Consider the following 11,443-nt stretch of genomic DNA (forward strand, 5'->3'; position numbering starts at 1 on the left):
GCACAGGTTGCTGCAGCTCGAGCTGCTGTGGGCTGGTCTGGGCAGTGTCTGGCGTCTTATCTCCAGCAGGCTGGAGTTTTTCATAGATCTTTAAAGTCCATTTGCATTTTTACAAACCTTTGTAAACTGGTTACTGAGGCTTAGTTTTTTTTCTGCTTCCAGTACCCCCTGGGCCCGGACTCTGCCTATTCCTTACATTTCTATTTTACATTTGCTACCCTAGTGTGAGAATGCATTTCATGAAAAGAAATATAAAGAAGGGTTACCAAAAGAAAATTCCAGTCATTTGTTGCTTAAAGAGCCTGCAAAGGCCTCATCTTGGCTCTAAATAGGGTTAGAAATAAAATAGTATGTATTCATTTGTAATGTGACTTTTCTGTCTTTGCTCCCTTTAATTATCAGTCATGGATCATTAAGGCAGTCCTAGAACACAATTAAAAAGGCTTTCTATTTATATTTGCTGTTCCAAGTATGTACAGATAAGTGCGGAAAATAGTCTTTAGGTGACTGCTTATTTTTGTACTGTCCGAGACATCAATATAATGAGCTGGAAACCCTAATCATAAGACTGGAAGTTTATTGCAGGATGAACACAATATTTATTTCCTCCACCCTTGATCCCTGGAGCCTGAATAATGCCATAAAAGCAATGGTTTAACAACTATCTGAAACCCTATGCCAGCCCTCAATAACATGCTGAGTAACATCAACTGTGCCTGGGAAGGCACCCTGCATTCAGACAGCTCCCTCCTCATTCTCCCCGTTCACTTTCACACTCACCCTGCACTCACAGCAGTCACAATGTACTCACGCTGACCACCATGCACTCACACTATTCACCCACTCACCCTGCACTCACAGTGACCACACTGCACTTATGCCACTCGCTATGAACTCACACTCTTCTCCCTCCACTTACCCTCCAGTCACATCAGCACACCACTCACTCGGAAATCACAGTGATCACAATGCACTCACACTGATCACAATGCACTCAAACTGATCACCATGCACTCACACCAGTCATCCTGCACTCACAATGACCACACAGCACTTATGCCACTCGCCATGAACTCACCCTGCGGTCACATAAGCACACCGCTCACTCTGCAATCACAGTGATCACTCTGCACTCATAATGCACTTGCACTGTTCACCCTGTACCTCACCCTGCAGTCACACGAGTACACTATTCACCCTGCACTCATGTGACACTTCACTCACCCGTCCGCCTCATTGCTCACTCTGCAATCTCACTCAACAAGCCCATCACTAACCATACATTCATTCACCCCACTCTGCACTTACAGCCGCACCCAAATTTATATGGTCATCTCACTCACCCTGCAGTCACTCCTCTCACCCTACTCTCATACTGTTGCATCGCTCACCGTACACTCACATAGCACTCCTGTCACCCGCCGAGGGTAAATGTGCCTGCTGCAAAGAACGTGTACCATGCAGATCACAGTACTGAGTGTGAGTAAATTATGAGTAGCGCTATAAAAAAATTAAATGTTTGTCAGAAAGGGACTTTAGAGAAATGAGGTGTATTGTTGGCGAGTGGTAGTGAGGGAATTCATGGAGAAAGAGGAAATGAGGGAAGGGGAGCCAAAAAAGACTTGCGCCGTGTTCGACCAGTGTTAGGGCCAGCCCTGGCTTGGTGTCTTAGCCCCCCTGAAGTTCGGGTCTAGTTGCGCCCCTGATCTACACTATAGTTATACATGAGAGTGCTACACGCATGAATGAAAAAATAACAAGAATGGAAAATATAACCTTTTTTTAAAAGTCTTATCGCGTAACACGTGTCCCAGGTGGGCTGGCTGGATGACTGTAAAAGAGGGGCCTTTCATTTCAAATCACATGAGAGAACATGTGACCAGCACAGGGGTGGAGAACCCTTCACTAATCCATAGCTTCATGTGTGGGTCCCAATACCGCTGAGTCTATTAGGCAATCATACATTGGTCCATGCCAACCCAATCCAGTTGTTTGTTTTTGGAATTTCGAGGCTATTTTCACAAATTATGCTTTCAAAAACATGCAAAGAAAAAGTTGCTCTGCATCTCATGGGTCAGGGTCCTTCTACATTGATTAATGGTAACAAACTGCATAGGACACACTGAACATTTGCATGTATCTCCTTTTTTAATAATATATCTATATATTAAAGTTGGCAGCAGATACTCAGCTCCATTGAAAACCTTTAAATCCGAGGCCGTATTCGACAAATTAGGATTTTAGCACGCCAATACCCACCACTTCTAAAGATTCACTAAAAACGTGTGTGGCCAACTAGATAATTTGCCTTTTTCCATGCAGTGCTCCGATGGAAAATGAAAGCTGCAAAGGTGGGCGAGAGGGCGCGTGACTGCAGAAGTGAGCAGTGTCTGAATGAGTGATGATAGCTGGTGTTATTAGTGGCGACCAAGATAACAGTGAAGACATTTGTGATGTCACCCGTGATGCCCTGTGTGCAGCCTAAAGTACTATTTTGAGTGTGAAAGAGGTTGTTTTTGTAGCGTTAACTGTAACTGGCAGTATTTGAGTCTATTTTTGGTTTGGATCAGAACCGACCCTTATACATTCTTTTTTTTCAAAGGGTTAGTAAGGTTTTATATTATCAGCATAGGAGAGTCCGTTTGCTTGGTAGAGAATTTTAACGTCGACAAAAGTACGGTTTGGGGTTCTGGAATAATATTCCGTACACGTGCAGTGTGCATACCTGGTGCATATGCATTATGTGCCACTTCAGACAACTTCCAAAATGGTCCCATGCATTTGACCTTAGATCATCAGTCGTTATTTCCTGTATGTGTGATGGTGCACACAGTGCACTGAGTCTGGAGGTCAAGCGTGCCATACTGTGACCTTGCTTTGAGCATGGTTGTACATGTCATAACGTGCTCTGCTATGTGGTATGTGCAGGACATGACTTAGGAAGCGCCCTGTGTACATCACCTCTGACAGTGGTACATTTGATGTCGTTCTGTGGGTCTGGGGGGGTTATTTTCTGTGGTTGGGTACCCTAAATGTCCGCCGTGACTTAAAATTTGGATATTTCACCTCATTTGGCTTTGCGGATCCGAAGGAGATTTTTCTCACTTTTGAGTGTGTCTGGGTCGAGGATCGTCAGCACGGCCGCACCTACCTGGACAGGTAAATCTCGGAGGATATCACGGAGTGACGAAACAAGGGTGTGGTCTCTGATGTAGCTAGGAGATTACCCCCGCACCCCCGTTAGGTATGAAAAGACAGACCTAAATCAGGGACAGCGGGTCCCTGTGCTAAATCACTTGCTGCTCTAATGATCGCTGCACCCCCTGATTTGTGACTCACAAGGCCCAGGGGACATTTATCTTAAATCAGAATTAACTATATGCCTGCGTCATTTCTGGTGCAGACTCGTGTCATCCCGGGGTATATTTGTGTCGGCCACACCTTTCCCCCCTCATGCTTCGTAATTACATTGGCAGCGACCCAATCAAAGATGGCGGAGGCGTGGGAACTGTTCACCATGCGCCAAGCCAATCAGATGCTCAGAATGAAATAGGAAATGCCGAGAATTTGAATCTGAATGGCAGAAAATGAACCAGCATGTCTGTGTTAATCTTGTATTAATCTCTGACTAGACCTAAGTCATTAAAACCAAGCATTGGCAGAGCCAATGGGTCTGGCCTTACCAAGCGTGCAATATTATGTGTTGATGTAAATACATACGCAATATGAACAAAACCTGCAGAGATATCAGGAATATAAAGTGCACTTCTTTTCGGGCAGCTCCACATGTATGATCAGGTAAACTATCCCCACACACAGTGCAGGAAAGCCTATTGCTGAAATGGGCCGCCCATGGTGTATGTGGTGGGCGGATATAAAATGTGAATAACTGTCCAATAGATGAAGAGGGCACATTGAAAGCCCCTTTATAAATGTATGTGTATGTGTGTTTTTTTAACACGAGGTGGCAAGTTGGCTAAAACTGCCTAGAGGCCAGGCCTTAAAAAATTCTCAGGTTGAAGAAATTTCTGAAAAAATATCCAATCTGTGATAAGCTGTACATTGATTTTGTCCTGCCGGTCAGAAAATGTATCCAGAGGTAGAAATAAAGAGTTAATTTTTTTTCAAGACAATTACCTCCCATTTTCTGACCCTGGTCACCCAGTTTTAGCAGAACTTGGCACTTAAATTGTTAGTTACACAAAGTGCGTTTTTTAAGTTTGTGAAAGATCGGCGAAAATACAGCTGAGCTTCTAACATGATTTGAAAAAGTGAATTTAAGTTAGATTAGAGACAGAGCCATCAATGATGTTGCTGCTATCAATGGAGAGGAGTGGGGGGGGGGGCGAAAGGAGTGGGAGAGAACTGATGGATGGAAAGAGAGATTGTGCGAGAAGAGGGGCTGGTTTGGCTGTTTTTGCCATGGCTGCTTTTGCTCCCCAGTCCGGCCCTCCAATGAGCACTGGCAGGATACTCCCTTGGGCGTTGTCTGCTTCACTTGGAGTGCAGCTGGCATGTTCCCCCGGGTTGAGGTACCTCAGACATGCGCAACAGTAGAGAAAGGCTCCCAACACAATCTGGGGCAATACGTTGCGATAAATGTAACATAATCGCTGTTCTTTTTTATATCACTAACAAAGGGGCAGCAGATTTACAAGCCCCTTGCGCCACTTTTGCGTCACTTTTAACATGGGGAAAGTGACGCAAAAGTGGCGCAAGGGGCTTGTAAATCTGCCCCCAAGTGTTTGAGAGGGCGCAGCAGCCATTGGATAATTAAGTGGCCGAGAGTCCCTCCCCGAGGGATGCCATCTAGGACCTGCACAGGGTCCCTGCCCTGGGCATGCCAGCGGGACTCACTAACCCCTGTCATGGCCGCACCTGTCATTCAGGGTAGAGCTCTCTGTATGGACAGCAGTGGCGTAGCAAGTGTACCACTGGCCCCGGCGCAAGCAATGACAACGCCCTTCAACTGTTGATCAGATCATTAAAGACAGCATTAACCTGGAGCCAATGGGCTCCTCCAGCCTCATGGACCCGGCACCACTGGAAGTCACGCCACTGACAGACAGGTGATCGTGATTGGTAAACCCGACGCTGCTCTCGGTCCTACCCAATGGCATTCATTTGATCGACCTCAGAAGGATGAAAAGCTGCGAAGGCGCGTTATAATGTGAACCTGTGAACTGTGTGTTCGCAGCGATCGCGGCAGCAGCTACAACGCCCAGCAAGTCGCGGCAACAACTTGCCCCAATAAATGCAGCCGCCTTCTGTGTGTCAATTATCCAGGAAGCGCGTATGAGGCCGACCACCCACGAACTCATCTCAGATTATATTCGAGCCAGAGATGACCAGTTGTATTTACAGAAAAGGTTCCTCCTGCCTCAAGTTTAATACTTATGTATGCTTTCTCTAAAACGGCCATAATCTCAAATGAACTAGTCAACACTATGAGGAACAGAAGGGCCCAAAATAAAGTGTTGGTCATAGTGGTTGCCTTCGTCTAAGTGCCACAAGTCACAGCAGGTAAAGGAACTGGGGTGCGTTGTATAAAATATGCATGAGGGGCTTTTATAATACTAACACCTTTTATTTACACAGCTACGCACACGTAGACGAAATTGCTGTCAACCTGGCGTAATCTTGCGAATTTCACGTTATGGCAAATGTTCAAAATTACACCTCAATTTTAGCGCGGAAGCATGGAAATCACGTGAACGACGGGAACGAGAGCAACTGTTGTTTTTGGCAGTTGTGTTTCTTGCGCCATTTTTTTGCTTGAAATGCGACCTCGTATCCAAAATTGACGCAAGATCATATTTCACACTCAAATTGAACGCGAAAGGACCTTTTTTGCATTTCAGTCATTTTGTGCAATTTCATGTAATATTTCCGCAATTTCGTTGAATCACACGACAGAAAATTAGACAAATGTCTCGCACCCAAGCGCCATGTTATGTAACAAAAAGATTACTGACTTATTGCGGATATTCCAGTTTACAACACTGCACATTTTACTGGGAGCTTGTCGGTCACTGCATGGGCCTACTAATTCGCAAACGCTTCCTGTAACCACTGCCAGCAAACTTGAGGGTTCCGAAGTAATGCAGGATATTTTGTGGATAAAAGAAGTTCAGCAGGCACTCATGTGTGACGTAACACCGGCAGGACTGGCGGCACTGCACGTGTGTGAGTGAAGCAACAGGGTCTGTGGCATTGGACGTCTACTGTGAACTTGAAAGGGCCCCTGACGCTGCACGTGCAACTGAAAACTTTGGTGGCACCGTATAGGTTTGTGTGAGGTGTAAATTATGCGGTGTGTGTGGCATGGCAAGTGTATGAAATAAAATGCTTTGCTGGTGCCACTGCACGCGTGTCTCTGTAAAGCGTTAAGAGGATTGTAGACACTGCACAGCTTTGTCGTAAAACTCAGTGTTCGTGGCACTGCACGTGGGTGTGAGGCTTGCAGAACTGAATGCTGTGTATGTGTGTCTGTAAATGTGTTGGAAGCTGCACGTGTCTCTGTAACCCTTGCATATGCAGGCGTTGGGGCATTGCCTGTGAACCTAACTAGGCTCGCGCAGGTGCGTGTGAGCGTGTGCATATCTTGCAGGGTTGGCAGCACCGCAGGCAGTAAGTGTGTAACGTGTGCGTGTGTTTGTGTCTAAAACTTGCAGGGTTGGTGATATGGCTTGTGTGTGTACAATCTGCAGATTTGGTAGGAACGCACACGTGCGAGTTGTAAAGCTTGTGGAGTTGGTTACACTACACCTGTGTCTTTGTGCCCTTTTCGGGGTAGTTGGTGCTGCACATATGTGCCAGTAAAGCTCATAGGGGGTGTATTCCCGCACACGAGCTTTGAAGGCTGGGGACCCGGCGCGTGTGTGTCTGTAGAATTTGTAGCCGTCGTGCCACTGCACGTGGGTCTTAAAACTGGAAGTGTTTGGTGGCACAGCGAGTGTATGTATTTGCAAAGCCTGTAATTTTGAAGACCCTGTAGTCATGCATCTGAACACCTTGCAAGATTATAAGCATTGCATGCTTATGCGTTTAAATGTGTTTTGGTGTGAAACTTGGTGCGTTGACAGTACTGCGCATGCGTGTCTGTAAAGGTGCTGGTGTTGGTGACAAAATACGTGTCTGTAAAGCCCAGCGTGGTTTGTGGCACTACACGTGTCATTAACGTTTGCAAAGTTGGTGTGTGGGCGTAAATTTCGTGTTGGTGTAAATTTCGTGGATGTGGTGCCACTGCACAAGCGTCAGTAAAACCGTCAGGACTTGTGGCGCTGCAGGCATGTGTTTCTGTAAACCTTGCAGGCAGGGGCGTAGCTTAGTCAGTAAGATTGGGGGGTTGAGCTTCAGATTTTCCAAAAATGGCGCTGGCATATCATTTTAAAATACAACCACGACAAGCAGTACCCGTGAGCAGGGACAGTTTAAGGATTTTGGGGGCTCTGGGCCAAACATATTTTTTGAGGGCCCTCGCTGGGAACAACTCTGAATTTATAATCCAGTTTCAGCTCCTGCATGCCCTCTTTGGCTGGGTGCACACTCCTCCAAATTTTAAATGTGTTTGCATCTATTATTCAGGAAGAGTGACATGTTTTCAATATTGTAATACCGCAGGATCTCACTAATATTACTGCAAATAATCTCCGTGACCCCCTCAAATTTGTTATATGTGAGGTCCAGTTTTGATCTAAAAGAAACGTTTTTATGGATTTGCATGAAACGTAAACACATTTGTCTGCAAAATGTCTGCAATAGACTTTCACACACCATCCACGTTCAAATTAAAGTAAAGGAAAAGTTATTTAAAACAATCTGCTTAACCCCTTCCCCGCTCATGACGGAGCCGCTCCGTCATGAGCCACGGTTGCCGTGTGCTCATGACGGAACGGTTCCGTCATGTCACGGCCGTTGGCGGCCGCTCCGCCTACGCGGCGCTGTTTCCCCGCCTGTGCGGGGGAACAACGCAAATGGGTGGAGTCATGACGGAACCGTTCCGTCATGAGCACAGCTCAACCGTGGCTCATGACGGAGCGGCTCCGTCATGAGCACAGCGCCACCGCGCTGCCCCCCCCCCCGCACCCCCCTGCGCTGCGGCGGAATTCCCGCCGCAGCGAAAGGGTTAAGAAGTATTCAAGGTCATCAGGGCAAGAATCACCCCACAGAGCTGGCTCTATCAGGGGGATCCCTGAAAAGCCGGGACCCTGGGTCTGAGCACTCTTTGCCCATGCCTTAAAAGCGTACCCGCCCATGAGAGGCGCTAAAGGGGCAGTGGAAAGGGAGGGGAATGCAGATTGGCAGAAGTACTAAGTGACAGAAAACACATTCTTTTGTAAAATAACCAAGTGTTGAAGACTTTCAAAACAGAGAGGGAGAGAGTGTGGGGGCGTTTTTGTCTGTGTGTTAGTAAAAATTCTTGCTGAAATCAGACACCTCACCATACCTGACTAAAAGCACCTGTATGCAATTATTTAGCAGAAAATACGTTTATTAGGGGGTGTCACACCCCAAACCCCTCGCCCCCAAAGCTAAGCTATGGCCCTGCTTGCAAGGTTGGTGGCACTGCACTTAGACACCTGTAAAGATTGCATAATTGATGATACTCCGTGTGTATGTATTTGCGTTGTCACTGTTAGCACTGTGGATGTGTGTAAGTAAGGCAGGGTTGGTGGCACTGCATTGATGTCTGCATAGCTCACTTGCTACGTGGCACTGCACCTGTGCCTGTGAAGACACGAGTTTTTTCATTCAAAAAACTCACAGCGTTGGTTGTGCTGCACAGGTGTGAACGAAAGAAACCCACAGAGTAAATTGCATTGCACGCTTGTATACATTTTGCAAGGCTGGAGGGGAAAACGGCCTCAGCAACGCGGGCAGAGCCACAAATGCCGTTCCAACACAAGCGCAACCATGCATGCCTTAACCATGCATATGCCTTAACCACGCATATGCGTAGTGAAGGGAATTCGCGGTCTAGATGCTGGGATGGGCAGGCCCAGCAACAGGAAGGATCAGGAGAGGACGCAGTGGAGTAAGTGGGCCTGGGGTTGGGTTTTGGGGAGTGGGAGTAGATGTTAAGGTTTGGAGGTAGTTTTTAGGGCTCCGGGTAAGGGCTGGGCTGTTTTTAGGGCGGGTGGGGGGGGGGGGGGTCATGTTGCTTTTAGAGCTCATGGGGGAGTTCCAGGTAGTTTTTAGGGCTCGGGCGGGTCGGGTAGTTGGTAGGTCTCAGGTGTTTGGTTGGTTTTAAGGGCTCAGTGTAGGATTGGGGTAACTTTTAGGGCTCATAGGGGTCGGGTAGCTGTTAGGGCTAACGGCAGGTGGGATAGGGTGGGATTTTCACCACACATCCCTATACCAGTCATGCCTTTACCACAAAATTGTGTGGCAAAGGCATGCATGGTAAAGGAACATGGTAAAGGAACATTTGTGGTTTAGGCAGCATAGTAGAGACACGGGTGGTTAAGCCATGCGTGCCTCTGTCATACAACTGGTTGGAGGATTGTGGCTAAAGTTTGTAGGGTTTGGTTTGTGTTTGTAACCCTTACGAGGCTGGAGACACTGAATATGTGCACTGTGATGCTTTCACGTAACTGACACTGCACATGTGCAGTGGCGTAACAAAGGCCGCAGCAGTGCGGGGGCCCCCGAACTCCAAGGGGCCCTCTCAGGGGCTGAGCCTGGCCTGTGAGCTCCTAAGTAAGTCCGGAAGGGGGGCCCTTCCATGCACTTTGCAGGAGGGTCCCCTATAGTTTCGTTACACCACTACACGCGTGTGTGTAATGTGCTACTGCAGGTGAGTCTGTAAGACATGGCTGTTGGCACTCAACATGTGAGCCGTACAACTGACATAGTTGTGCAGAGGTTGAAGTGGGCCTGTAAAGCTTGCAGCAGAGGTAGGTGGCACTGCACATGTGTCTGTACAACTGTCAGGATTGGTATCCGCGCACACGTAAGCCGCGCAGACTCGGCAGCCCTTCACGTGTTTCTGTACCGCTCCAAGGTTGGTTGCACTGCTGGTGTGTGTCTGGCAAGCCTGTACGGTTGGTGCAACTACAAAAGTGTGACTAAAACGTCCAAAGCGGAAGACACTGCATGTTGGTCTGTGAAGATTGTGGGTTTGGTAGCGCTGCTTACTGTGCAACGACTGCACGGTTGCTGGCACTGTATACATTTATGTATAGATTGCATGAGCTGTGGCACTTAACGTGTGTGATTTCGTGAGTAAAAAGTCAGAGGGTCGGTGGCCGTGCACGTGTGTCTGAAACGTGTATAGACCGTGGCAAAACTGACGTGTTTCCATAGCGCCTGTCACTGTCGAGACTCTATTTCGATTCACTGTAAATCACAGGTGCCAAAGACCGATGGCAGTGGCACACATTTTATCAACGTTGCACTGATGAAAGGCTGAGCTAATCCCGCCGGGATCTCAACCTTTGGATGAGGTTTATTACCGGTGTTCAGCCCAAATATATTCCATAAATGATTGCGACATTGTATTCATATTTATGTTTCATAGCACCTTGCGGCCACTTTACAGCGCTTTTTGACACCCAACGGGTGCAAATCAGCATTTCTAGAGTTCCTCGTGTTCCTTCCTTTTCCCAATGCCCCTTCTCCAATCGCTACATTAATTTCCTGACGGATAGGTTCAGGTCGGCGCGAGAGCTATTAGAAAAAAAAAACGCCTTACCTGTTCTTGCACCCGGTAGTTCTTGCAAGATGAAGAACACGACCAGCAGCAAAGACGACGTCCGGCATGTCCACACACGACGGTGTCGGCTCGTACCTGGGATAAGTCGACCCATGTCTGGAGAAATAGCGCCGGGAAGGTTTTCACTCTGCTAAGGGTCGGGCTCCGTATCCTGAGCCAGCTAGCGCCTTAAGGAGGCATGCGCCTAAGCCTGGGCGCCAAGGGTGCTCGGCTCCTTTTGTTTCCACCAGTCACCTCTCTCAGTCGACGACAAACTTGGGAAATGTAACTGAAGTTTACCATGGGGATGTTATCACGTTCTCTTTCCTTCAGTACCCCGTCTTGTTGCAACTTGTTGAATCTTCCGGCGAAACAGAATAACGAAAGCAGACATAAATAAAGTGGTCGCTGGTGCTTTAAAAGGACATTTCTGCCGATGGATAAAGTGATTTTCGATAAGGAAGCTTGCTGCCAAACGTGACTCCCCAGAATGGCTAGTTCAGGTGCTACTGGGAAGGGATGTGCAGAAGGAGAGGAGGGGGAGGCAGTTGGGACTGAGGACCGAGCTAGAATGCCTTCTCCATTGGACCACTGACCCGCCACTCTCTCGTGAAGGGCGGGGATTAACGAGCCGCCAAACCCTTTCAGTGAGAAATGGCAAGTGAAAAAAGATGAGCGGTAAAAAAGTGCAGCCCTCCTCCCCCGATAACCCACACACCAGGCAGCTCCCACCATGCAGCTCCTCGT

General features: G+C 47.7%; 1 protein-coding gene across 2 annotated transcripts in view; it reads right to left on the reverse strand.

Annotated features, from left to right (window-relative positions):
- LOC146833110 (uncharacterized) overlaps positions 1-11,207 on the reverse strand; it is a 645,049-nt gene extending 633,842 nt beyond the window's left edge. The window contains exon 1 of one of the 2 annotated variants that reach the window (XM_085600733.1): positions 10,697-11,207. In XM_085600733.1, the coding sequence (XP_085456859.1) occupies positions 10,697-10,811 (115 nt within the window). In that variant the 5' untranslated portion in view covers positions 10,812-11,207. The remainder of the gene's footprint in view (positions 1-10,696) is intronic. The other variant, XM_085600734.1, reaches the window with a different exon arrangement.
- Between the last annotated feature and the right edge of the window lie 236 nt (positions 11,208-11,443).

The sequence above is a fragment of the Triturus cristatus genome, chromosome 4_2 (genome assembly GCF_964204655.1).
Source record: "Triturus cristatus chromosome 4_2, aTriCri1.1, whole genome shotgun sequence".
In the NCBI taxonomy this organism is placed as follows: Eukaryota; Metazoa; Chordata; class Amphibia; order Caudata; family Salamandridae; genus Triturus; species Triturus cristatus.